The sequence below is a fragment of the Manacus candei genome, unplaced genomic scaffold (genome assembly GCF_025592945.1).
Source record: "Manacus candei isolate 608988 ecotype Guabito, Panama unplaced genomic scaffold, ASM2559294v1 h1tg000252l, whole genome shotgun sequence".
NCBI lineage: Eukaryota > Metazoa > Chordata > Aves > Passeriformes > Pipridae > Manacus > Manacus candei.
Genome location: NW_026138300.1, coordinates 17457 through 45111, shown reverse-complemented (window position 1 = coordinate 45111; position 27655 = coordinate 17457). Strand labels below are relative to the sequence as shown.

Genomic DNA, 27655 nt, shown 5'->3' with positions numbered 1-27655 from the left:
TGGGGGGGTCTGGGGGGGCTTTCTGGGGTCTTGGGGGGCTTTTTAGGGAGCTTGGGAAGCTTTTTGGGGGGACTGGGGGGACTTTTTTGGGGTCCAGGGGGGCTTTTTTGGGGTCTTGGGGGGCTTTTTAGGGAGCTTGGGGAGCTTTTTGGGGGGACTGGGGGGGCTTTTTGGGGGCTGTTGTGAGGCTTTTGGGGTCTGAGGGTGCTTTTGGGGTCTGGGGGAAGCTGTTTTGGGGGTCTGGGGGGCTTTTTGGGGGGTCTGAGGGGGCTTTTTGGGGGGTTTAAGGATGTTTTTGGAGGTCTGGGGAGGACTTTTTCAGGGTCTAGAGGGACTTTTTGGGGGGTGGGGGGGTTTTGGGGGGCCATGGGGGGTCCCCAGGTTTTGGGGGGGTTTTGGGGGATCCCCAGCACTGACAGGGGTCTATGGGGGTCCCAGCTGATCCCAACCCAGGCTTTGGGAACACTGGGATGGGATGGGATGGGATGGGATGGGATGGGATGGGATGGGATGGGATGGGATGGATGGGATGGGATGGGATGGATGGGATGGGATGGGATGGGATGGGATGGGATGGGATGGGATGGGATGGGATGGGATGGGATGGATGGGATGGATGGGATGGGATTTGTGGGATGGGATGGGATGGGATGGGATGGGATGGATGGGATGGATGGGATGGGATGGGATGGGATGGGATTTGTGGGATGGGATGGGATGGGATGGGATGGGATGGGATGGATGGGATGGATGGGATGGGATGGGATGGGATGGGATGGGATTTGTAGGATGGGATTTGTGGGATGGGATGGGATGGGATGGGATGGGATGGGATGGGATTTGTGGGATCTGTCCCTGCTCCACAGGGGGGGTTCTGGGGGGTCCCCAGCACTGACAGGGGGTTTTGGGGTCCCAGCTGATCCCAACCCAGGCCGTGGGAACACTGGGATGGGATGGGATGGGATGGGATGGGATGGGATGGATGGGTGGGATGGGATGGGATGGGATGGGATTTGTGGGATGGGATGGGATGGGATGGGATTTGTGGGATGGGATGGGATTTGTGGGATGGGATTTGTGGGATGGGATGGGATGGGATGGGGTGGGATGGGATGGGATGGGATGGGATGGGATGGGATGGGATGGGATGGGATGGGATGGGATGGGGTGGGATGGGATGGGATGGGATGGGATGGGATGGGATGGGATGGGGTGGAATGGGATGGGATGGGATGGGATCTGTCCCTGCTCCACAGGGGGGATTTTGGGGGGTCCCCAGCACTGACAGGGGGTTTTGGGGTCCCAGCTGATCCCGACCCAGGCCGTGGGAACACTGGGATGGGATTTGTGGGATGGGATTTGTTGGATGGGATGGGATGGGATGGGATCTGTCCCTGCTCCACAGGGGGGGTTTTGGGGGGTCCCCAGCGCTGACAGGGGGTTTTGGGGTCCCAGCTGAGCCTGGCCCAGGCTCTGGGCATGCCGGGGCGGGACCTGGCCGTGATCCACGTGTCCTTGGCCACCACGTTCCGGGATCTCCGGGACCCTTCCCGGGCCGTCCTGCACTACCGGCGGGAGCTGGAGCTGCGCCGGGGGGACCCCCTGGAGGTGGGACAGGGGGGTTTGGGGGGCCAGTCCCCAGCCCTGGACCCCATTCCCCATCCCAGTCCCCAGCCTTGACCCCATTCCCCATCCCAGTCCCCAGCCCTGACCCCATTTCCAATCCCTGACCCCATTCCTGATCCCATTCCCCATTCCTGACCCCATTCCTTGTCCCATTCCCAATCCCATTTCTGATCCCAGTCCCAATTCCTGACCCCATTCCCCATCCCTGACCCCCCCTTGCCCCCATTCCTGATCCCTGACCCCCATTCCCGATCTCTGCCCCCCATTCCTGACCTCCATTCTTGATCCCTGACCCCTATTCCTGATCCCATTCCTGATTCCTGATCCCATTCCTGATTCCTGATCCCATTCCCCAGCCCTGACCCCCTTTGACCCATTCCCAATCCTTGACCCCCATTCCTGATCCCATTCCCCAGCCCTGACCCCCCCTTGCCCACATTCCTGATCCCATTCCTGATCCCTGACCCCCATTCCCGATCCCATTTTGATCCCTGACCCCCATTCCCGATCCCATTCCCCATCCCTGACCCCCCCGACCCCCATTTCTGATCCCTGACCCCCATTCCTGATCCCATTCCCCATCCCTGACCCCCTTTGACCCATTCCCAATCCTTGACCCCCATTCCTGATCCCATTCCTGATCCCTGACCCCATTCCTGATCCCATTCCCAATCCTTGACCCCCATTCCTGATCCCATTCCTGATCCCTGACCCCCATTCCTGATCCCATTCCTGATCCCTGACCCCATTCCTGATCCCATTCCCAATCCCTGACCCCCATTCCTGATCCCTGACCCTCATTCCTGACCCCATCCCTGATCCCATTCCTGATCCCTGACCCCCCCTGACCCCCATTTCTGATCCCATTCCTGATTCCTGACCCCCATTCCCAATCCCATTCCTGATTCCTAACCCCTATTCCTGATCCCATTCCCAATCCCTGACCCCCATTCCTGATCCCATTCCTGATCCCTGACCCCCATTCCTGACCCCCATTCCTGATCCCATTTTGATCCCTGGTCTCTATTCCTGATCCCATTCCTGATTCCTGACCCCCATTCCTGATCCCATTCCTGATTTCTGATCTCGTTCCTGATCCTATTCCTGATTCCTGATCCCTGACCCCCATTACTGATCCCATTCCCCATCCCTTACCCTCATTCCCGATCCCATTCCTGGTCCCATTCCTGATCCCTGACCCCCCTTGCCCCCATTTCTGATTCTTGACCCCCATTCCCGATCCCATTCCCAATCCTGACCCCCCTTGTCCCCATTCCTGATTCCTGACCCCCATTCTTGTTCCCATTCCTGATCCTTGATCCCATTCCTGATCCCACTCCTGATCCCTAACTCCCATTCCTGATCACATTCCTGATCCCTGACCCCCCTTGCCCCCATTCCTGATTCCTGATCCCATTCCTGATCCCATTCCCAATCCTTGACCCCCATTCCTGATCCCATTCCTGATCCCTGACCCCATTCCTGATCCCATTTTGACACCTGAGCTCTATTCCTGATCCCATTCCCGATCCCTGACCTCCATTCTTGATCCCATTCCTGACCCCCATTCCTGATCCCATTCCTGATCCCATTCCTGATCCCATTCCCGATCCCATTCCCCATCCCTGACCCCCATTCCTGACCCCATTCCCATTCCTAATCCCTGACCCCATTCCTGCTCCCTGACCCCATTCCCAATCCCTGCCCCCATTCCCTCTCCCACCCCCACTCCCAATCCTATTCCCTCTTCCACTCCCACCCCATTCCCGTTATCCCAGCAGTGCCGGCCGTGGCTGAACGTGGCCCTGGCCCTGTCCGAGGGGGGCCGTGGTTTCCCATTCCCATCATCCCCATTATCCCCATTATCCCCATTCCCATTCCCATTATCCCCATCATTCCCATTCCCATTATCCCCATCATTCCCATTCCCATTATCCCCATCATTCCCATCATTCCCATTCCCATCATTCCCATCATTATCCCCATTATTCCCATCCCCATTATCCCCATCATTCCCATCATCCCCATCATTCCCATCATTCCCATTATTCCCATCATTCCCATCATTCCCATTCCCAGCAGTGCTGGCCGTGGCTGAACGTGGCCCTGGCCCTGTCCGAGGGGGGCCGTGGTTTCCCATCCCCATTATCCCCATCATCCCCATTATCCCCATTATCCCCATTATCCCCATCATTCCCATCATTCCCATCATTCCCACCATTCCCATCATTCCCACCATTCCCATGATCCCCATTCCCATCATTCCCATCATTCCCATTATCCCCATTATCCCCATTATCCCCATTATCCCCATCATTCCCATTATCCCCATTATCCCCATTATCCCCATCATTCCCATCATTCCCATCATTCCCATCATTCCCATTATCCACATTATCCCCATTATCCCCATCATTCCCATCATTCCCATCATTCCCATTATTCCCATCATTCCCATCATTGCCATTATTCCCATCATTATCCCCATTATTCCCATTATTCCCATTATCCCCATTCCCATCATTCCCATTATCCCCATCATTCCCATTCCCACCATTCCCATCATTCCCATTATCCCCATTATCCCCATTATCCCCATTATCCCCATCATTCCCATTATCCCCATCATTCCCATCACTCCCATTCCCATTATCCCCATCATTCCCATTATCCCCATCATTCCCATCACTCCCATTCCCATTATCCCCATCATTACCACCATTCCCATCACTCCCATTCCCGTCATTCCCACCATTCCCACCATTCCCATCATTCCCATCATTCCCATTATCCCCATCATTCCCATTCCCATCATTCCCATTATTCCCATTATCCCCATTATCCCCATCATTCCCATCATTCCCACCATTCCCACCATTCCCATCATTCCCATTCCCACCATTCCCATCATTCCCATTCCCATCATTCCCATCATTCCCACCATTCCCATCATTCCCATTCCCACCATTCCCATCATTCCCACCATTCCCATTGTCCCTGTTATCCCAGCAGTGCCGGCCGTGGCTGAACGTGGCCCTGGCCCTGTCCGAGGGGGGCCGTGGTTTCCCATTCCCATCATCCCCATTATCCCCATTATCCCCATTCCCATTCCCATTATCCCCATCATTCCCATTCCCATTATCCCCATCATTCCCATCATTCCCATTCCCATCATTCCCATCATTATCCCCATTATTCCCATCCCCATTATCCCCATCATTCCCATCATCCCCATCATTCCCATCATTCCCATTATTCCCATTATTCCCATCATTCCCATTATTCCCATTCCCATCATTCCCATCATTCCCATTATCCCCATGATTCCCATTATCCCCATTATTCCCATCCCCATTATTCCCATAATTCCCATGATTCCCATTATTCCCATTCCCATTATTCCCATCATTCCCATTCCCATCATTCCCACCATTCCCACCATTCCCATCATTCCCATCATTCCCACCATTCCCATCATTCCCATTCCCACCATTCCCGTTATCCCAGCAGTGCCGGACGTGGCTGAACGTGGCCCTGGCCCTGTCTGAGGGGGGCCGTGGTTTCCATTCCCATCATTCCCATCATTCCCATTATCCCCATTATCCCCATTATCCCCATTATCCCCATTCCCATTCCCATTATCCCCATCATTCCCATCATTCCCATTCCCATCATTCCCATCATTATCCCCATTATTCCCATCCCCATTATCCCCATCATTCCCATCATCCCCATCATTCCCATCATTCCCATTATTCCCATCATTCCCATCATTCCCATTATTCCCATTCCCATTATTCCCATCATTCCCATTATCCCCATGATTCCCATTATCCCCATTATTCCCATCCCCATTATTCCCATAATTCCCATGATTCCCATTATTCCCATTCCCATCATTCCCATCATTCCCACCATTCCCATCATTCCCATCATTCCCATTCCCATCATTCCCACCATTCCCACCATTCCCATTATCCCAGGAGTGCCGGACGTGGCTGAACGTGGCCCTGGCCCTGTCCGAGGGGGGCCGTGGCCCGGCCGAGGTCGTGCCCCCCCTGACCACGGCCCTACAACGGGCACAGGCCGCTGGGGACCCCAAACTGCAGGTAGGGGGGGATTTGGGGGGGGCTTTGGGGTCTCTGGGGGGGTTTTGGGGCCTCTGGGGTGGCCTTTGGGGTCTCGGGGGGGGGTTTTGGGGTCTCTGGGGGGGGTTTTGGGGTCTCTGGGGGGGGTTTTGGGGTCTATGGGGGGGTCTTTGGGGTCTCTCGGGGGGGTTTTGGGGTCTCTGGGGGGGGCTTTGGGGTCTCTGGGGGGGCTTTGGGGTCTTACGGGGGGTTTTGGGGTCCCTGGGGGGGCTTTGGGGTCTCGGGGGGGGGTTTGGGGTGTCTGGGGAGGGTGTGGGGGGACTTTTGGGGGAGCTGGGGGAGCTTTGGGGTCTCTGGAGGGGCTTTGGGGTCTCTGGGGCAGAGTTTGGGGTCTCTGGGGGGGGGTTGGGATGGCTGGGAGGGGGGTTGGGGTCTCTAGGGGAGAGTTTGGGGTCTCTGGGGGGGGGGGTTGGGGTGTCTGGGGGGGAGTTTGGGGGGGCTTTTGGGGGAGCTGGGAGGGGCTTTGGGGTCTTTGGGGGGGCGTTGCAGGGTCTTTTGGGGGGGTTTTGGGGTGTCTGGGGGGGGGCTTGGGGGGCTTTGGGGTCTCTAGGGGGGGGGTTGGGGTGTCTGGGGGAGGGTTTGGGGTCTCTTGGGGGGGTATTGGGGGGACTTTTGGGGGAGCTGGGGGGGCTTTTGGGGGGCCTGGATGACTTTTGGGGGGGCTGAGAGGGACTTTGGGGTCTCAGGGAGGGGGCTTTGGGGTCTCTGGGGGGGGTTTGGGGTGTCTGGGGGGGGGTTGGGGGGGCTTTTGGGAGAGCTGGGGGGGCTTTGGGGTTTCTGGGGGGGGTTTGGGATGGCTGGGGGGGGGGTTGGGGTCTCTAGGGGGGAGTTTGGGGTCTCCGGGGGGCTTTGGGGTCTTTGGGGAGGGGGTCTGGGGGGGGCTTTTGGGGTCTCTGGGGGGGTTTTGGGGGTACCTGGGGGGGGCTTTGGGGTTTCTGGGGGGGTTTTGGGGGTACCTGGGGGGGGCTTTGGGGTTTCTGGGGGGAGTTTTGGGGTGTCTGGGAGAGTTTGGGGGGGCTTTTGGGGGGCCTGGGGGGGCTTTGGGGTCTTAGGGGGGGGTTTTGGGGTCTCTGGGAGGGGGTTGGGGGGGCTTTTGGGGGGGTTTTGGGGTGTCTGGGGGGGATTTGGGGAGTCTGGGGGGGGTTTGGGGGTGTCTGGGGAGGGGTTGGGGGGGCTTTTGGGAGAGCTGGGGGGGCTTTGGGGTCTCTGGGGGGGGCTTTGGGGTCTCAGGGGGGGTTTTGGGGTCTCTGAGGGGGGTTGGGGGGGCTTTTGGGGGGGTTTTGGGGTGTCTGGGGGGGTTTTGGGGAGTCTGGGGGGGGTTTGGGGGTGCCTGGGGAGGGGTTGGGGGGGCTTTTGGGGGGGGCTGGGTGGGCTTTGGGGTCTCTGGGGGGGGTTTTGGGGTCTCTGGGGGGGGTTGGGGGGGCTTTTGGGGGGGTTTTGGGAGGGTTTGGGGGAGTCTGGGGGGGGTTTGGGGGTGCCTGGGGAGGGGTTGGGGGGGCTTTTGGGGGAGCTGGGGGGGCTTTGGGGTCTCTGGGGGGGCCTGGGGGGGTTTTGGGGGGGCTTTTGGAGGGCCTGGGGGGGTTTTGGGGTGTCTGGGGGGGGGTTGGGGGGGCTTTTGGGAGAGCTGGGGGGGCTTTTCGGGTGTCTGGGGGGGGGGTTGGGATGGCTGGGGGGGGTTGGGGTCTCTAGGGGGGAGTTTGGGGTCTCTGGGGGGGGGGGGTTGGGGTGTCTGGGGGGGGTTGGGGGGACTTTTGGGGGAACTGGGAGGGGCTTTGGGGTTTCGAAGGGGGGTTGGGGTCTTTGGGGGGGGTTGGGGTGTCTGGGGGGTTTTTGAGGGGGCTTTGGGGTTTCTGTGGGGGCTTTGGGGTCTTTGGAGGGAGTTTTGGGGTGTCTGGGGAGGGTTTGTGGGGGCTTTTGGGGGAGCTGGGGGGGCTTTGGGGTTTCTGTGGGGACTTTGGGGTCTTTGGGGGGGGTGTTGGGGTGTCTGGGTGGGAGTTTGGGGGAGCTTTTGGGGGAGCTGGGGGGGCTTTGGGGTCTCTGGAGGGGTTTTGGGGTGTCTGGGGAGGGTTTGGGGGAGCTTTTGGGGGGGTTGGGGGGGACTTTGGGGTGTCCAGGGGGGCTTTTTTGGGGTTCTGAGGTGGATTTTTTGGGGTCTCTAGGGGTCCTAAGGGGATCTTTGGGGTCCTGCAGGGGGTCTTTGGGGGGTCTCGGGAGTCCCTGTGGGGTCTGGGGGGTCCCTGTGGGGTCTGAGGGGTCTTTGGGGTATCTGGGAGGCCTTTTTGGGGTCCTGAGGTGGATTTTTGGGGTCCCTGGGTGTCCTGGAGGGGGTCTGGGGGGGTCTTTGGGGTATCTGGGAGGCCTTTTTGGGGTCCTGAGGTGGATTTTTGGGGTCCCTGGGTGTCCTGCAGGGGTCTGGGGGGTCTTTGGGGTATCTGGGAGGCCTTTTTGGGGTCCTGAGGTGGGTTTTTTGGGGTGTCTTGGGGTCCTGGAGGAGTTTTGGGGTACCTGGGGGTCCTTTTTGGGGTCCTGAGGTGGATTTTTTGGGGTCCCTGGGGGTCCTGAAGGGGATCTGGGGGTCTTTGGGGTACCTGGGGGCTTTTTTAGGGTCCTGAGGTGGATTTTTTGGGGTGTCTGGGGGTCCTGAAGGGGGTCTGGGGGGTCTTTGGGGTTTCTGGGAGGCCTTTTTGGGGTCCTGAGGTGGGTTTTTTGGGGTGTCTTGGGGTCCTGGAGGAGTTTTGGGGTACCTGGGGGTCCTTTTTGGGGTCCGGAGGTGGATTTTTTGGGGTCTCTGGGGGTCCTGAAGGGGATCTGGGGGTCTTTGGGGTACCTGGGGGTCTTTTTTAGGGTCCTGAGGTGGATTTTTTGGGGTGTCTGGGGGTCCTGAAGGGGGTCTGGGGGGTCTTTGGGGTTTCTGGGAGGCCTTTTTGGGGTCCTGAGGTGGGTTTTTTGGGTGTCTGGGGGTCCTGGAGGAGTTTTGGGGTACCTGGGGGTCCTTTTTGGGGTCCGGAGGTGGATTTTTTGGGGTCTCTGGGGGTCCTGAAGGGGATCTGGGGGTCTTTGGGGTACCTGGGGGTCTTTTTTAGGGTCCTGAGGTGGGTTTTTTGGGTGTCTGGGGGTCCTGGAGAGGGTCTTTGGGGTTTCTGGATGCTGTTTTAGGGGTCCTGAGATGGGTTTTTTGGGGTCTCCAGGGGTCCTGGGGGGGGGTCTTTGGGGTTTCTGAGGGGCTTTTTTGAGGTTCTGAGGGGCTTTTTTGGGGGGTCTGGAGGGTCCCTGTGGGGTCTGGGGGGACTTTGATGTGTCTGAGGGGGTCCTGGAGGGGGTCTGGGGGGTCTTTGGCGTTTCTGGGAGGCCTTTTTGGGGTCCTGAGGTGGATTTTTTGGTGTCTCTGGGGGTCCTGGAGGAGTTTTGGGGTACCTGGGGGTCCTTTTTGGGGTCCTGAGGTGGATTTTTGGGGTCCCTGGGGGTCCTGAAAGGGATCTGGGGGTCTTTGGGGTATCTGGGAGACCTTTTTGGGGTCCTGAGGTGGATTTTTTGGGGGTGTCTGGGGGTCCTGAAGGGGGTCTGGGGGGTCTTTGGGGTTTCTGGGAGGCCTTTTTGGGGTCCCAAGGTGGATTTTTTGGGGTGTCTGGGGGTCCTGGAGGAGTTTTGGGGTATCTGGGGATCCTTTTTAGGGTCCTGAGGTGGGTTTTTTGGGGTCTCTGGGGGTCCTGCAGGGGTCTGGGGGGTCTTTGGGGTATCTGGGAGGCCTTTTTGGGGTCCTGAGGTGGGTTTTTTGGGGTGTCTTGGGGTCCTGGAGGAGTTTTGGGGTACCTGGGGGTCCTTTTTGGGGTTCTGAGGTGGATTTTGGGGTGTCTGGGGGTCCTGCAGGGGTCTGGGGAGTCTTTGGGGTATCTTGGAGGCCTTTTTGGGGTTCTGAGGTGGGTTTTTTGGGGTCCCCATTCCAGAGGCGGATCCTGCGGCTCCTCCACGCGCAGCAGCTCCGGGGGGGGGACCCCGAGGGGGCTTCTGAGACCCTCACCCTGCTCAGGGGGCTGGGGGGGCACGAGGGGGACGAGGAGGAGGAGGAGGAGGAGGAGGAGGAAGAGCCCGAGACTCAGGAGGAGGAGGAGGAGAGTGAGCTGGAGCTGTCGGAGAGCGGTGAGGGGGCACCTGGGGGGGGATTTTGGGGGTCCCTGGGGGGATTTGGGGGCTCAAGGGGGGATTTGGGGTGGATTTGGGGCATCCTTGGGGGGATTTGGGGGCTCAAGGGGGGATCTGGGGGGGATTTTGGGGGTCCTTGGGGGAATTTGGGGGCTCAAGGGGGGATTTGGGGGGGATTTGGGGGGTCCCTGGGGGGATTTGGGGGCTCAAGGGGGGATTTGGGGGGGATTTGGGGCATCCTTGGGGGGATTTGGGGGCTCAAGGGGGGATCTGGGGGGGATTTGGGGCATCCTTGGGGGGATTTGGGGGCTCAAGGGGGGATCTGGGGAGGATTTTGGGCGTCCTTGGGGGGATTTGGGGGTCCCTGGGGGGATCTGGGGGGGATTTTGGGCATCCTTGGGGGGATTTGGGGGGGATTTTGTGGGTCCCTGGGGGATTTGGGGGTCCCTGGGGGGATTTGGGGGGGATTTGGGGGGTCCCTGGGGGGATTTGGGGGGGATTTTGGGGGTCCCTGAGGGGATCTGGGGGCTCAAGGGGGGATCTGGGGGGGACTTTGGGGGTCCCTGAGGGGATTTGGGGGTCCCTGAGGGGGATTTGGGGGGGATTTTGGGCATCCTTGGGGGGATTTGGGGGGGATTTAGGGGTCCATGGGGGGATTTGGGGTGGATTTTGGGCGTCCCTGGGGGGATTTGGAGCCTCAAGGGGGGATCTGGGGGGTCTCTGGGGGGATTTGGGGAGGATATGAGGGTCCTTGGTGGGATCTGGGGGGGATTTTGGGCGTCCTTGGGGGGATTTGGGGGCTCAAGGGGGGATCGGGGGGGGATTTTGGGGGTCTCTGGGGGGATTTGGGGGGGATTTAGGGGTCCCTGGGGGGATCTGGGGGCTGAAGGGGGGGTTTGGGGGGGATTTGGGGGTCCCTGGAGGGATCTGGAGACTCAAGGGGGGATCTGGGGGGGATTTTGGGCATCCTTGGGGGGATCTGGGGGGGATTTTGGACATCCTTGGGGGGTCTGGGGGGGGATTTTGGGGTCCCTGGGGGGATTTGGGGTGAATTTGGGGTCCCCCAGGGGGGATTTTGGGGGCCCTGGGTGGATTTGGGGGCCCCTGGGGTGGATTTGGGGGGCCCTGAGGGGAATTAGGGGGGATTTGAGGGTTCCTGGGGGGGATTTTGGGTGTCCCTGAGGGGGATTTGGGGGGGATTTGGGGCCCCTGAGGTGGATTTGGGGGTCCCTGAGGGGGCTCTGGGGGTGGTCTCTGACGTGGGGAGGGGTCTCTGCCAGAGGGGGAGGACGAGGAACTCGAGGGGTACCCCAAGAGCGTCCCCGGGAGGCGCCGGATCAACAAGGTGGGACCCCCAAAACCCCCAAATGGGGGGAGGGACCCTAAAATGGGGAGGGGGGACCCCCAGAGACCCCCAAAATGGGCGGAGGGACCCTAAAATGGGAGGGAGGGACCCCTAAAACCCCCAAAATGGGAGGGAGGGACCCCCAGAGACCCCAAAATGGGGGGAGGGATCCCTAAAATAGGGGGGAGGGACCCTCAGAGACCCCTAAAATGGGGGGAGGGACCCCCAGAGACCCCTAAAATGGGAGGGTGGGACCCCCAGAGACCCCCAAAAATTGGGGGGGGGACCCCTAGAGACCCCTAAAATGGGGGGAGGGACCCCCAGAGCCCCCCAAAATGGGAGGGATGGACCCCAAAATGGGAGGGAGGGACCCCCAGAACCCTCAAAATGGGGGAGGGACCCCCAGAACCCCCCTAAAATGGGAGGGAGGGACCCCAAAATGGGGGGAGGGACCCCCAGAGACCCCCCAAAAATGGAGGGAGGGACCCCCAGAGACCCTAAAATGGGGAGGGAGGGACCCCAAAATGGGGGGAGGGACCCCCGGAGAGCCCCAAAAATGGAGGAGGGAATCCCAGAGACCCCAAAAATGGGAGGGTGGGACCCCCAGAGACCCCAAAAATAGGGGGAGGGACCCCAAAATGGGAGGGAGGGACCCCCAAAATGGGGGGAGGGACCCCCAGAGCCCATAAAATGGGAGGGAGGGACCCCCAGAGACCCCCAAAATGGGGGGAAGGACCCCAAAATGGGGAGGTGGGACCCCCAGAGACCCTGAAATGGGAGGGAGGGACCCCCAGAACCCCCAGAATGGGAGGGAGGGACCCCCAGAACCCCCAAAATGGGGGGAGGGACCCCAAAATGGGGAGGTGGGACCCCCAGAGACCCCTAAAATGGGGGGAGGGACCCCAAAATGGGGAGAGGGACCCCCAGAGACCCCTAAAATGGGAGGGAGGGACCCCCAAAACCCCCAAAATGGGGAGAGGGACCCCCAGAGACCCCCCAAAAATGTGGGGAGAAACCCTAAAATAGGGGAGAGGGACGCCCAGAGCCCCTAAAATGGGGGGAGGGACCCTCAGAGACCCCTAAAATGGGGGGAGGGACCCCGAGAGTCCCCCAAAATGGGAGGGTGGGACCCCAAAATGGGGGAGGGACCCTCAGAGACCCCCAAATTGGGGGAAGGGACCCTCAGAGACCCCTAAAGTGGGGGGAGGGACCCCCAGCCCCCCCCAAAATGGAGGGGGGACCCCCAGAGCCCCCCAAAAATGGGGGGAGGGATCCCTAAAATAGGGGGGAGGGACCCCCAGAGCCCCCAAAATGGGGGGAGGGACCCCCAGAGACCCTAAAATGGGGGGAGGGACCCCAAAATGGGGAGGTGGGACCCCCAGAGACCCCCCAAAATGGGGGAGAGGGACCCCCAGAGCCCCCAAAATGGGAGGGACCCCCAGAGGCCCCCAAAATAGGGGGAGGGACCCCCAGAGCCCCCTAAAATGGGAGGGTGGGACCCCCAGAGACCCCCAAAAATTGGGGAGAGGACCCCTAGAGACCCCTAAAATGGGGGGAGGGACCCTAAAATAGGGGGGAGGGACCCCCAGCGACCCCTAAAATGGGGGGAGGGACCCTCAGAGCCCCCAAAAATGGATGGGTGTCCTCATGTGCCCCCCAAAATGGGTGGGGGGGTCTCCCCCTTCCCCCAACACCCCAAAAAAAGGGGGGGGGACTCACCCTGACCCCCCCAAAAACGGGTCGGGGTCCTCCCTGTCCCCCCCCAAAATGGGATGGGGGGGTCTCCAGACACCCCCAAAATGGGGTGGGGGTCCCTGCTGTGCCCCCCTGTGCTCTGGGGTTGCCCGGGGGGGTCCCCCCAAACCCCAAAACCCCCCAAATCCCCCAAAAAACCCCCAAATCCCCCAAACCCCCCCAAATCCCCCCCTTTTCCCGCAGTGGAACCGTCGGAACGAGAGGGGGGAGACCCCCCTGCACCGAGCCTGCATCGAGGGGCACCCCCAAAGGGTGAGGCTGCTCCTGCAGCAGGTGGGCACCCCAAAAACACCCTGAACCCCTGGGGAGACCCCAAAACCCCCTGAACCCAGGGGGCACCCCAAAAACACCCCTGAGCCCCAAAACCCCCCCTGAGCCCAGGGGAGCCCCCCCTGCACCGAGCCTGCATCGAGGGGCACCCCCACAGGGTCAGGCTGCTCCTGCAACAGGTGGGCACCCCAAAAACACCCCTGAACCCGAAAAACACCCCTGAACCCCAAAAACACCCCTGAACCCCTGGGGAGACCCCAAAAACACCCCTGAACCCCAGAAACACCCCTGAACCCCAAAAACACCCCTGAACCCCCAAATCCCCCCTGAACCCAGGGAGCACCCCAAAAATACCCCTGAACCCCAAAAACACCCCTGAACCCCAAAAACACCCCCTGAACCCCAGAAATACCCCTAAACCCCAAAATCCCCCCTGAACCCCAAAAACACCCCCTGAGCCCAGGGGAGACCCCAAAAACACCCCTGAACCCCCAAAACCCCCCTGAACCCCAAAACCACCCCTGAACCCCAAAAACACCCCTGAACCCCAAAACCCCCCCTGAGCCCAGGGGAGACCCCAAAACCCCCCTGAACCCAGGGGGCACCCCAAAAACCCCCCTGAACCCCAAAACCCCCCCTGAGCCCAGGGGAGACCCCCTGCACCGAGCCTGCATCGAGGGGCACCCCCACAGGGTCAGGCTGCTCCTGCAGCAGGTGGGCACCCCAAAAACACCCCTGAACCCCAAAAACGCACCCCTGAACCCCAAAACCAGCCTCTGAACCCCAAAAACACCCCTGAACCCCAAAACACCCCTGAACCCCAAAAACACCCTCTGGACCCCAAAAACACCTGCCAGCCCCAAATGAGGGGGGGGTCTCTCCTGGCGCCCCTAAAAGGGGGTTGGGGTCTCCCCCTCTCTGTCCCGACCCCCCTAAATGGGGTTGGGGTCCCCAAAACCCGGGGGTGGGTCCCCAAAACCCCAAAAACCCCAGAGGGTCCCCCCCCAAACACCCCAAAAAAAGGGGTTGGGGTCCCCCTGCCAGCCCCAAAATGGGGGGGGGGGTCTCTCCTGGCGCCCCTAAAAGGGGGTTGGGGTCTCCCCCTCTCTGCCCCGACCCCCCTAAATGGGGTTGGGGTCCCCAAAACCCCAAAGAGGCAGGAGGGTCCCCCCCCAAACACCCCAAAAAAAGGGGTTGGGGTCCCCCTGCCAGCCCCAAAATGAGGGGGGTCTCTCCTGGCATCCCTAAAAGGGGGTTGGGGTCTCCCCCTCTCTGCCCTGGCCCCCCCTAAATGGGGTTGGGGTCCCAAAAACCCCAGAGGGTCCCCCCCCGACACCCCAAAAAAAGGGGTTGGGGTCCCCCTGCCAGCCCCAAAATGGGGGGGGTCTCTCCTGGCATCCCTAAAAGGGGGTTGGGGTCTCCCCCTCTCTACCCTGACCCCTGACCCCCCTAAATGGGGTTGGGGTCCCCAAAACCCGGGGGTGGGTCCCCAAAACCCCAAAAACCCCAGAGGGTCCCCCCCAAACACCCCAAAAAAAGGGGTTGGGGTCCCCCTGCCAGCCCCAAAATGAGGGGGGTCTCTCCTGGCGCCCCTAAAAGGGGGTTGGGGTCTCCCCCCCTCTGCCCTGGCCCCCCTAAATGGGGTTGGGGTCCCCAAAACCCGCGTGTGGGTCCCCAAAACCCCATTGAAGCAGGAGGGTCCCCCCCAGACACCCCAAAAAAAGGGGTTGGGGTCCCCCTGCCAGCCCTTAAATGGGGGGGGGTCTCTCCTGGCGCCCCTAAAAGGGGGTTGGGGTCTCCCCCTCTCTGCCCCGACCCCCCTAAATGGGGTTGGGGTCCCCCCCTTTCCCAGGGTCACCCCGTGAACCCCCGGGATTACTGCGGATGGACCCCCCTGCACGAGGCCTGCAACCACGGACACCTCGGTGAGGGGGCTCTGGGACCCCCAAAATGGGTCTGGGGGTCCTCGAAATGGGGGTGGGACCCCCAAAATGGGTCTGGGGGTCCTCGAAATGGGGGTGGGACCCCCAAAATGGGGCTGAGGGTCCTTGAAATGGGGCTGGGGATCCCCAAAATGGGGTTGGGGATCCTCAAAATGGGGCTGGGACCCCCAAAATGGGGCTGGGGGTCCTCAAAATGGGGCTGGGGGACCCCCAAAATGGGGAGGGGGGTCCTCGAAATGGGGCTGGGGGTCCTCGAAATGGGGAGGGGTATCCTCAAAATGGGGAGGGGGACCCCCAAAATGGGGCTGGGGATCCTCGAAATGGGGTTGGGGGTCCTCAAAATGGGGCTGGGGGTCCTCAAAATGGGGCTGAGGGTCCTCAAAATGGGGCTGGGGGTCCTTGAAATGGGTCTGGGACCCCTAAAATGATCCTCAAAATGGGGCTGGGGGTCCTCGAAATGGGGCGGGGACCCCCAAAATGGGGAGGGGGACCCCCGAAATGGGGCTGAGGGTCCTTGAAATGGGGCTGGGACCCCCCAAAATGGGGAGGGGGACCCCCGAAATGAGGCTGGGGGTCCTCGAAATGGGGCCTGGGACCCCCAAAATGGGGCTGGGGACCCACAAGATGGGGCTGAGGATCCTCAAAATGGGGCTGGGGGTTCTTGAAATGGGGCTGGGACCCCCAAAATGGGGCTGGGGGTCCTCAAAATGGGGTTGGGGATCCTTGAAATGGGGCTGGGGGTCCTCGAAATGGGGAGGGGTATCCTCAAAATGGGGAGGGGGACCCCCAAAATGGGGCTGGGGATCCTCGAAATGGGGTTGGGGGTCCTCGAAATGGGGCTGGGGGTCCTCAAAATGGGGCTGAGGGTCCTCAAAATGGGGCTGGGGGTCCTTGAAATGGGTCTGGGACCCCTAAAATGATCCTCAAAATGGGGCTGGGGGTCCTCGAAATGGGGCGGGGACCCCCAAAATGGGGAGGGGGACCCCCGAAATGGGGCTGAGGGTCCTTGAAATGGGGCTGGGACCCCCCAAAATGGGGAGGGGGACCCCCGAAATGAGGCTGGGGGTCCTCGAAATGGGGCCTATGACCCCCAAAATGGGGCTGGGGACCCACAAGATGGGGCTGAGGATCCTCAAAATGGGGCTGGGGGTTCTTGAAATGGGGCTGGGACCCCCAAAATGGGGCTGGGGGTCCTCAAAATGGGGCTGGGGGTCCTCGAAATGGGGCTGGGACCCCCAAAATGGGGCTGGGGAGTCCCAAAATGAGGCTGGGGACCCCCAAAATGGGGAGGGACCCCCGAAATGGGGCTGGGGGTCCTCAAAATGGGGCTGGGGGTCCTCAAAATGGGACTGGGACCCCCAAAATGGGGCTGGGACCCTCAAAAAGGGGGCTGGGGATCCTCAAAATGGGGCTGAGGGTCCTTGAAATGGGGCCTGGGACCCCCGAAATGTGGCTGGGGATCCTCAAAATGGGGTTGGGGGTCCTCGAAATGGGGCTGGGACCCCCAAAATGGGGCTGGGGGTCCTCAAAATGGGGCTGGGGGACCCCCAAAATGGGGAGGGGGGGTCCTCGAAATGGGGCTGGGGGTCCTCAAAATGGGGAGGGGGATCCCCAAAATGGGGCTGGGGGACTCCCAAAATGGGGCTGGGGATCCTCAAAATGGGGCTGAGGGTCCTTGAAATGGGGCTGGGGGTCCTCGAAATGGGGAGGGGGATCCTCAAAATGGGGCTGGGGGTCCTTGAAATGGGGCTGGGACCCCCAAAATGGGAAGGGGGACCCCAAAATGGGGCTGGGGGTCCTCGAAATGGGGCTGGGACCCCCAAAATGGGGCTGGGGAGTCCCAAAATGGGGCTGGGGGTCCTCAAAATGGGGTTGGGGGTCCTCAAAATGGGGCTGGGGGTCCTTGAAATGGGGCTGGGGGTCCTCAAAATGGGGCTGGGGGTCCTCGAAATGGGGAGGGGGACCCTCGAAATGGGGAGGGGGACCCCCAAAATGGGGAGGGGGTCCTCAAAATGGGGTTGGGGGTCCTCGAAATGGGGCTGGGACCCCCAAAATGGGTCTGGGGATCCTCAAAAAGGGGCTGGGACCCCCCAAATCCCCCTGATGGCCCCACACTGGGGTTTTCCTTGTCCTTGGGACCCCCGGGATGGTCCCTGAGGGAACAGGGATGGGATAAGAAGGTGACAGGGATGTCCCCAAAGTGACAGGAAGGGGTCCAGGGGGGTCCAGGGGTCCTCACCCCACACCCAGCGACCCCTAAACCCCCCTGGGGACCCCCCAAATCCCCCTGATGGCCCCAAAGCAGGGGCTGCCCTGGGATGGTCCCCGAGGGAACAGGGATGGGACAGGGGGTGCCCCGACCCCGGGGGTGCCAATGGGGTGCCAATGGGGTGCCAGGGGGGGAAAGGGGTCCTCACCCCACACCCAGGGACCCCTAAACCCCCCTGGGCACCCCCCAAATCCCCCTGATGACCCCATACTGGGGTTTTCCTTGGCTTTGGGACCCCCTGAGGAAACAGGGATGGGCCGAGGGGGTGCCCCGACCCCGGGGGTGCCAATGGGGTGACAATGGGGTGACAATGGGGTGCCAGGGGGGTCCAGGGGTCCTCACCCCACACCCAGGGACCCCTAAACCCCCCTGGGATCCCCCTAAAATCCCCCTGATGGCCCCTCATGGGGTTTTCCTTGGCTTTGGGACCCCCGGGATGGTCCCTGAGGGAACAGGGATGGGACAGGGGGTGCCCCGACCCCGGGGGTGACAATGGGGTGACAATGGGGTACCAGGGGGGTCCAGGGCTCCTCACCTCACACCCAGGGACCCCCAAACCCCCCTGGGATCCCCCTAAAATCCCCCTGATGGCCCCACACTGGGGTTTTCCTTGGCTTTGGGACCCCCTGAGGGAACAGGGATGGACAGGGGGGTGCCCCAATCCCGGGGGTGACAATGGGGTGACAATGGGGTACCGGGGGGGGAAAGGGGTCCTCACCCCACACCCAGGGACCCCTAAACCTCCCTGGGGACCCCCAAAATCCCCCTGATGGCCCCACACTGGGGTTTTCCTTGTCCTTGGGACCCCCTGAGGGAACAGGGATGGGCCGAGGGGGTGCCCCGATCCCGGGGGTGACAATGGGGTGACAATGGGGTGCCAGGGGGGTCCAGGGGTCCTCACCCCACACCCAGGGATCCCCAAACCCCCCCTGGGGACCCCCCAAAATCCCCCTGATGGCCCCACACTGGGGTTTTCCTTGGCTTTGGGACCCCCTGAGGGAACAGGGATGGGACAGGGGGTGCCCCGATCCCAGGGGTGCCAATGGGGTGACAATGGGGTGCCAGGGGGGTGCCAGGGGGGTGCCAATGTCCCCGTGTCCCCCCCCAGAGATCGTGGAGCTGCTGCTGGAGGCGGGGGCGGCGCTGGACGACCCCGGGGGTCCGGGCTGCGAGGGCATCACCCCCCTGCACGACGCCCTGAGCTGCGGCCACTTCCAGGTGGCCGAGCTGCTGCTGGCCAGAGGGGCCAGTGTCCACGCCAGGAACGCCAGGGTGGGTCGGGGGGGGGCACGGGGAGGGGACAGGGGGCTTCACTTCCCACCCAGGGACCCCTAAACCCCTCCAGGGGACCCCCCAAATCCCCCTGATGGCCCCACAACCTTGGCTTTGGGACCCCCGGGATGGGCACTGAGGGAGCAGGGATGGGATAAGAAGGTGACAGGGATGTCCCCAAGGGGACAGGGAGGGGACAGGGGTCCTCACCCCCCACCCAGGGACCCCTGAGACCCTCTGGGGACCCCCCAAATCCCCCTGATGGCCCCACACTGGGGTTTTCCTTGGCTTTGGGACCCCCGGGATGGGCACTGAGGGAGCAGGGATGGGATAAGGAGTCCCCAAAGTGTCCCCAAGGTGACAAGGAGGGGACAGGGAGGGGACAGGGAGGGACAGGGAGGGGACAGGGGGCTTCACCCCCCACCCAGGGACCCCTAAACCCCCCTGGGGACCCCCCAAATCCCCCTGATGGCCCCACAGCAGGGGCTGCTGCTGGCCAGAGGGGCCAGTGTCCACTCCAGGAATGCCAGGGTGGGTCGGGGGGGGGCACGGGGAGGGGACAGGGGGCTTCATCTCCCACCCAGGGACCCCTAAACCCCTCCAGGGGACCCCCCAAATCCCCCTGATGACCCCACAGCAGGGGCTGCCCCAGGCTTGGGACCCCCGGGCTGGTCTCTGAGGGAATAGGGATGGGATAAGGAGTCCCCAAAGTGTCCCCAAGGTGACAGGGAGGGGACAGGGAGGGGACAGGGGGTGACAGGGAGGGGACAGGGGGCTTCACCTCCCACCCAGGGACCCCTAAACCCCCCTGGGGACCCCCCAAATCCCCCTGATGGCCCCACAGCAGGGGCTGCTGCTGGCCAGAGGGGCCAGTGTCCACGCCTGGAATGCCAGGGTGGATCAGGGGGGGCACGGGGAGGGGACAGGGGGGCTTCACCTCCCACCCAGGGACCCCTAAACCCCCCTGGAGACCCCCCAAATCCCCCTGATGGCCCCACAGCCTTGGCTTTGGGACCCCCGGGATGGGTACTGAGGGAGCAGGGATGGGATAAGAAGGTGACAGGGATGGGATAAGAAGGTGACAAGGATGTCCCCAAGGGGACAGGGTGGGCACAGGGAGGGGACAGGGAGGGGACAGGGGGCTTCACCTCCCACCCAGGGACCCCTAAACCCCTCCAGGGGACCCCCCAAATCCCCCTGATGGCCCCACACCAGGGTCTGTCCCAGGCTTGGGACCCCCGGACTGGGCTCTGAGGGAATAGGGATGGGATAAGGAGTCCCCAAAGTGTCCCCAAGGTGACAGGGATGGGACAGGGAGGGGACAGGGGTCCTGAAGGTGACAGGGAGGGCTCAGGGGTCCTCATCCCACACCCAGGGACGCCGGAGACCCCCTGGGGACCCCCCAAATCCCCCTGATGGCTGCCCTGGGATGGTCCCCAAGGGAACAGGGATGGGATAAGGAGTCCCCAAAGTGTCCCCAAAGTGTCCCCAAAGTGACAGGGAAGGGACAAAGTGTCCTGGAGGTGACAGGGAGGGGTCCAGGGGTCCTCATCCCACCCCCAGGGACCCCTAAACCCCCCTGAGGACCCCTCCAAATCCCCCTGATGGCCCCACACTGGGGTTTCCCTTGGCTTTGGGACCCCCGGGATGGTCCCCGAGGGAACAGGGATGGGACAAGGAGTCCCCAAAGTGTCCCCAAAGTGTCCCCAAAGTGACAGGGATGGGACAGGGAGGGGACAGGGGTCCTGAAGGTGACAGAGAGGGGTCCAGGGGTCTTCATCTCCCACCCAGGGACCCCTAAACCCCCCTGGGGACCCCCCAAATCCCCCTGATGGCTGCCCTGGGATGGTCCCCAAGGGAACAGGGATGGGACAAGGAGTCCCCAAAGTGTCCCCAAAGTGACAGGGAAGGGACAAAGTGTCCTGGAGGTGACAGGAGGGGATCAAGGACCCCCTCAGGACCCCCCGAAATCCCCTCCCCTTGCAGGGCCAGACCCCCCTGGCCACCCTGCAGGAGTGGGAAGGCACCTACGGCGCCGAGCTGGACCGGGACACGCGGGAACGCTGCCGGGCGGCCCAGCGGCTGCTCCGGGAGGCCATGGCCCAAAAAGGTGGGATTGGGCGTCCCCAGAATTCCCAAAATTCCCAGAGGGGGCTCCTATCCCCCTTCCCCTGGTGATTTGAGGGGTCTCTGACGTCCCCAAAGCCCCCCCGGAGCCGTCGCAGGAGTCGTCGCTGTTCGACGCGGAGCTTTCCGAGCGACTGATCCCGGAGAATCCCGGGAATCTTCCCCTTCCCGGGAATCACGGGGACCTTCCCTCGCCCGGGAGGAAGCGCCGGTGCCTCCCGGAGGCCGAGGAGGAGGAGGAGGACGAGCTGGGAGCCGCCATCCGGAACCTGGGAAGCGCCAAATCCATCCTGGGAAGCGCCGGAGCCGCCCCGGGAAGCTCCGGATCCGTCCCGGGCCTTTCCCAGCTCCCGGCGCTCATCCCGGCCCGGGAATTCCTGGAGCAGGAGGACTGGCTGGAGGACGACCTGGGGGCATCCTCCCGAGGGGCCAGGAAGAGGCCACGGCAGCGCCGGGAGGAACCTCGGGATGATCCCGCCGGGATCAAGGGGAGGATCCGGAGGGTCCCGAGGGTCCCCCCGGGGCGATCCCGGCCCCCCCCGGAGCCTGGGAATGGCCTGGGGGAGGAGGGGGAGGCCCAGGGGGGGATCCCGGATCCTGAAGTGCCCCCGGATCCCTCGGTGATCCCAAATCCCTCAGTGATCCCAAATCCAGCGGCGATCCCGAATCCAGCGGTGATCCCGAATCCCTCAGTGATCCCGAATCCCTCAGTGATCCCGAATCCAGCAGTGACCCCCAATCCCACCCTGCGGGTCCGTGTCCGTGTCCAGGACAACGTTTTCCTGATCCCGGTGCCCCTGAGGTGAGGGGGGGGGGGGAACTGCCCCCATTCCAGACTTCCCCCCCAGAGTGTCCCGGGGCCATTCCCACCCTGTTCCCAAAGCCATGCCCACCCTGTTCCCAAAGCCATGCCCACCCATTCCTGGTGCCATTCCCACTGCCATTCTCACCCTGTTCCCAGTGCCATTCCCGATATTATTCCCACCCTGTTCCCTGTACCATTCCCCCCCCATTCCCTGTCCCATTCCCACCCCCTTCCCACCCCATTCCCAATGCCATTCCCAATGCCATTTCAACCCATTCCCAGTGCCATTCTAATCCCATTCCCAGTGCCATTCCCACCCCATTCCCAGTGCTATTCCCACCCCACTCCCAGTGCCATTCCCACCCATTCCCTGTACCATTCCCACCCCATTCCCACCCCATTCCCTATACCATTCCCACCCCATTCCCATCTCCATTCCCACCCCATTCCTGGTGCCATTCCCACCCCATTCCCTGTACCATTCCCACCCCCTTCTCCCCCCCATTCCCATCCCATTCCCCACCCATTCCCGGTGCCATTCCCACCCCATTCCCACCCCACTCCCTTTACCATTCTCACCCATTTCCAGTACCATTCCCACCCCATTCCCAGTGCCATTCCCCCCCCATTCCCTGTATCATTGCCCCCCCTTTTCCCCCTATTCCCACCCCATTCCCTCCCATTCCCAGTACCATTCCCCCCCCATTCCCTCCCATTCCCTGTACCATTCCCACCCCATTCCCTGTCCCACTCCCCCATTATTCCCTGTCCCACTCCCCCATTATTCCCAATCCCATTCCCTGTCCCATTCCCCCCCATTCCCACCCCATTCTCTGTACCATTCCCACCCCACTCCCTGTACCATTCCCACCCCACTCCCTGTACCATTCCCACCCCATTCCCACCCCCTTCCCCCCCATTCTCCCCCCATTCCCTGTACCATCCCCCCCCCATTCCCACCCCCATTCCCTGTCCCATTCCCTGTCCCATTCCCCCCCCATTCCCTGTCCCATTCCCACCCCATTCCCTGTACCATTTCCAGTACCATTCTCAGCCCATTCCCACCCCATTCCCGGTGCCATTCCCACCCCATTCCCACCCTATTCCCACCCCCTTCCCCCCCCATTCCCCCCCTATTCCGTGTACCATTCCCACCCCATTTCCCCCCCATTCCCTGTACCATTCCTCCCCCATTCCCAGTGCCATTCCCACCCATTCCCACCTCATTCCCACCCCATTCCCTGTCCCATTCCCCCCCCATTCCCAATACCATTCCCACTCATTCCCAGTGCCATTCCCACCCCATTCCCTGTACCATTCCCACCCCATTCCCAGTGCAATTCCCAGTGCTATTCCCACCCCATTCCCCTCCCATTCGACCCCATTCCCACCCCATTCCCTGTACCATTCCCACCCCATTCCCTGTCCCATTCCCACCCCATTCCCTGTCCCATTCCCACCCCATTCCCTGTCCCATTCCCACCCCATTCCCTGTCCCATTCCCACCCCATTCCCTGTCCCATTCCCACCCCATTCCCTGTCCCATTCCCACCCCATTCCCTGTCCCATTCCCACCCCATTCCCTGTACCATTCCCACCCCGTTCCCTGTACCATTCCCCCCCATTCCCACCCCCTTCCCCCCCCATTCCCACCCCATTCCCTGTACCATTCCCTGTCCCATTCCTGGTGTCATTCCCACCCCATTCCCCTCCCATTCCCTGTCCCATTCCCACCCCATTCCCTGTCCCATTCCCCCCCCATTCCCTGTACCATTCCCACCTATTCCCTGTCCCATTCCCACCCCATTCCCTGTCCCATTCCGTCCCATTCCCAATTCCATTCCCCTCCCATTCCCTGTCCCATTCCCACCCCATTCCCTGTCCCATTCCTTGTCCCATTCCCTGTCCCATTCCCACCCCATTCCCACCCCCATTCCCTGTCCTATTCCCACCCCATTCCCAGTACCATTCCCACCCTATTTCCCCCCCATTCCCTGCACCATTCCTCCCCCATTCCCTGTCCCATTCCCTGTCCCATTCCCCCCCATTCCCTGTCCCACTCCCCCCCATTCCCTGTCCCATTCCCACCCCATTCCCTGTCCCATTCCCTGTCCCATTCCCCCCCATTCCCTGTCCCATTCCCTGTCCCATTCCTCCCCCATTCCCTGTCCCATTTCCCCCCATTCCCTGTCCCATTCCCTGTCCCATTCCCTGTCCCATTCCTTCCCCATTCCCTGTCCCATTCCCACCCCATTCCCTGTCCCATTCCCACCCCATTCCCTGTCCCATTCCCTGTCCCATTCCCTGTCCCATTCCCCCGTTATTCCCTGTCCCATCCCCCCCCCATTCCTGTCCCATTCCCCCCCATTCCCTGTCCCATTCCCTGTCCCATTCCCTGTACCATTCCCACCCCATTCCCAAATCCATTCCCACCCCATTCCCTGTCCCATTCCCTGTCCCATTCCCCCCCATTCCCTGTCCCACTCCCCCCCATTCCCTGTCCCATTCCCTGTCCCATTCTCCCCCCATTCCCCCCCCATTATTCCCAATCCCATTCCCTGTCCCATTCCTCCCCATTCCCCCCCATTCCCTGTCCCATTCCCCCCCATTCCCTGTCCCATTCCCTGTCCCATTCCCACCCCATTCCCTGTCCCATTCCCTGTCCCACTCCCCCCCATTCCCTGTCCCATTCCCTGTCCCATTCCCACCCCATTCCCTGTACCATTCCCTGTCCCATTCCCCCCCATTCCCCCCCATTCCCTGTCCCATTCCCTATCCCACTCCCCCCCATTCCCAATCCCATTCCCAATCCCATTCCCCCATTATTCCCAATCCCATTCCCAATCCCATCCCAATCCCCCTCTCCCCGCAGCGATTCCCCCTCGGTGTCCTGGCTGTGTTCCCGGGCCGCCGAGCGCCACTTCCAGACCTCGGGAACGCTTCCCAAACTCCTCCTGAAGAAGGAGGGGGCCCTCCTGGCCCCCCAGGACCTGGTGGGGGACGTCCTGCACACCAACGAGGAGGTGGGAGACACTTTTCCAGGGGGAAATTCCTGGGATTTCCCATTCCAGGTGATGGATTTGGGGCCGGGGTTGTGTTTTTTGGGAAGCAGGTGCTGGCAGAGGTGCAGGGCTGGGACCTGCCCCCCCTTCCCCAGCGCTACCAGAGGGCCTGCGAGAGCCTGGGAGTGGGTGAGGACCCCCCCAGACCCCTCCTCAGGGAGGGGGGGACACCCCTGTCACCTCCCTGTCACCTCCCTGTCACCCCCTGTCATCTCCCTGTCCCCTCCCTGTCCCTTCCCTGTCCCTTTGGGAACCATCCCAGGGATCCCATGCCCGGGACATCCCCTTCCCCAGAGAGGGGGGGACACCCCTGTCACCTCCTTGTCACCCCCTGTCCCCTCCCTGTCACCCCCTGTCACCTCCTTGTCACCCCCTGTCACCTCCTTGTCACCCCCTGTCCCTTCCCCTGTCCCTTCCCTGTCACCTTGGGGACCCTCATCCCTCCCTATCCCATCCCTCTTCCATTGGGGACCATCCCAGGGGTTCCATGTCCGGGACATCCCCTTCCCCAGAGAGGGGGAGACACCTCTGTCACCTCCCTGTCACCTCCTTGTCACCCCCTGTCATCTCCCTGTCACCCCCTGTCCCCTCCCTGTCCCTTCCCTGTCCCTTTGGGAACCATCCTGGGGGTCCCAAAACCAAGGGTGTGGGGCCATCAGGGAGATTTGGGGGGTGCCCAGGGGGGCTTAGGGGTCCCTGGGTGGGAAATGAAGACCCTTGTCCCCTCCCTGTCCCCTCCCTGTCCCCTTGGGGACATCCTTGTCACCTTGGGGACATCCTTGTCACCTCCTTATCCCATCCCTGTTCCCTCAGAGCCCATCCCGGGGGTCCCAAAGCCAAGGGTGTGGGGCCATCAGGGGGATTTGGGGGGTCCCCAGGGGGGTTTGGGGGTCCTTGGGTGGGGGGTGACAACCCCTGTCCCCTCCCTGTCCCCTTGGGGACATCCTTGTCACCTCCTTGTCCCATCCCTGTTCCCTCAGGGACCATCCCGGGGGTCCCAAAGCCAAGGAAAACCCCAGTGTGGGGCCATCAGGGGGATTTGGGGGGGTCCCCAGGGGGGTTTAGGGGTCCCTGGGGGGGAGGTGAAGACCCCTGTCCCCTCCCTGTCACTTTAGGGACACTTTATGGACTCCTTGTCCCATCCCTGTCCCTTTGGGAACCATCCTGGGGGTCCCATGCCCGGGACAGACCCTGCTGTGGGGCCATCAGGGGGATTTGGGGGGTCTCCAGGGGGGTTTAGGGGTCCCTGGGTGGGAGGTGAGGACCCCTGAGCCCTCCCTGTCCCCTCCCTGTCACCTTGGGGTCCCTCATCCCCTCCCTGTCCCCTCCCTGTCCCTTTGGGGACCATCCCGGGGGTCCCATGCCCAGGACAGCCCCTGCTGTGGGGCCATCAGGGGGATTTGGGGGATCTCCACGGGGGTTTAGGGGTCCCTGGGTGGGGGGTGAGGACCCCTGTCCCCTCCCTGTCACCCCATTGTCACCCCCTGTCACCTCCAGGACACTCATCCCATCCCTATTCCATTGGGGACCATCCTGGGGGGGGGGGATTTCCAGAGGGGAGACCCTGGTTTGGGGCCATCAGGGGGATTTGGGGGGTCTCCTGGGGGGTTTAGGGGTCCCTGGGTGGGGGATGACGACCCCTGTCCCCTCCCTGTCACCTTGGGGTCCCTCATCCCCTCCCTGTCCCTTCCCTGTCCCTTTGGGGACCATCCCGGGGGTCCCTCTCCCACAGCCCCCTCCCCACCACTCCGGGTGTCCCCAGTTTGATCTCCTGGACCCCCCAAACCCCCCAACACCCCCCAAACCCCCCTTTTCCCCCCCTCCCCAACACTCCTGGTGTCCCCAGTTTGATCTCCTGGACCCCCCAAACCCTCCAGCACCCCCAAACCCCCCTTTTCCCCCCCCACAGCCCCCTCCCCATCACTCTGGGAGTCCCCCAACCCCCCCAGCACCCTCCAAACCCCCCTTTTCCCCCCAAACCCCCCTTTCCCCCCCCAAAACCCCCTCCCCATCACTCTGGGACACCCCCAAACTCCCCAACACCCCCCAAACCCCCCTTTTCCCCCCCTCCCCAACACTCTGGGGCTCCACAGTTTGATCTCCTGTGCCCCCCAACACACCCCAAACCCTCCAACACCCCCCAAACCCCCCTTTTCCCCCCCTCCCCACCACTCTGGGGCTCCCCAGGTGGATCTCCTGGACCCCCCAAATCCCCCAGCACCCCCCAAACCCCCTTTTTTCCCCCCTCCCCATCACTCCAGGGTTCCCCAGTTTGATCTCCTGGGCCCCCCAAACCCCCCTTCTCCCCCCCCACAGCCCCCTCCCCAACACTCAGGGGCTCCCCAGTTTGATCTCCTGGACCCCCCAAACCCCCCTTTTCCCCCCCCCACAGCCCCCTCCCCAACACTCAGGGGCTCCCCAGGTTGATCTCCTGGACACCCCAAACCCCCCAGCACCCCCCAAACCCCCCTTTTCCCCCCCTCCCCAACACTCAGCCCCCTTTTTCCCCCCCACAGCCCCCTCCCCAGCACTCTGGGAGTCCCCCAAACCCCCCAACACCCCCCAAACCCCCCTTTTCTCCCCAAACTCCCCTTTTCCCCCCCCAAAACCCCCTCCCCAGCACTTTGGGAGTCCCCCAAATTCCCCAACACCCCCCAAACCCCCCCTTTCCCCCCCCACAGCCCCCTCCCCATCACTCCAGGGCTCCCCAGTTTGATCTCCTGTCCCCCCCCAAACCCCCCTAACACCCCCAAACCCCCCAACAGCCCCCAAACCCCCTTTCCTCCCCCCCCCACAGCCCCCTCCCCATCACTTTGGGAGTCCCCCAAACCCTCCAACACCCCCCAAACCCCCCTTTTTCCCCCCTCCCCACCACTCTGGGGCTCCCCAGGTG

The 27655-nt window shown here is 62.3% G+C and overlaps 1 protein-coding gene across 1 annotated transcript in view; it reads left to right on the top strand.

The window, feature by feature from the left end:
- The window catches only part of LOC127464656 (tonsoku-like protein), a gene marked incomplete at its 5' end in the record, with an annotated part of 54234 nt that overhangs the window by 15127 nt on the left and 11452 nt on the right, over positions 1 to 27655 (top strand). Inside the window, 11 exons of the mRNA XM_051775080.1 lie at positions 1456 to 1608; positions 5610 to 5735; positions 9719 to 9911; positions 11195 to 11259; positions 13198 to 13287; positions 15137 to 15209; positions 18605 to 18768; positions 20755 to 20878; positions 20974 to 21697; positions 24573 to 24723; positions 24813 to 24891. Of these exons, the coding sequence (XP_051631040.1) occupies positions 1456 to 1608; positions 5610 to 5735; positions 9719 to 9911; positions 11195 to 11259; positions 13198 to 13287; positions 15137 to 15209; positions 18605 to 18768; positions 20755 to 20878; positions 20974 to 21697; positions 24573 to 24723; positions 24813 to 24891 (1942 nt within the window). The remainder of the gene's footprint in view (positions 1 to 1455; positions 1609 to 5609; positions 5736 to 9718; positions 9912 to 11194; positions 11260 to 13197; positions 13288 to 15136; positions 15210 to 18604; positions 18769 to 20754; positions 20879 to 20973; positions 21698 to 24572; positions 24724 to 24812; positions 24892 to 27655) is intronic.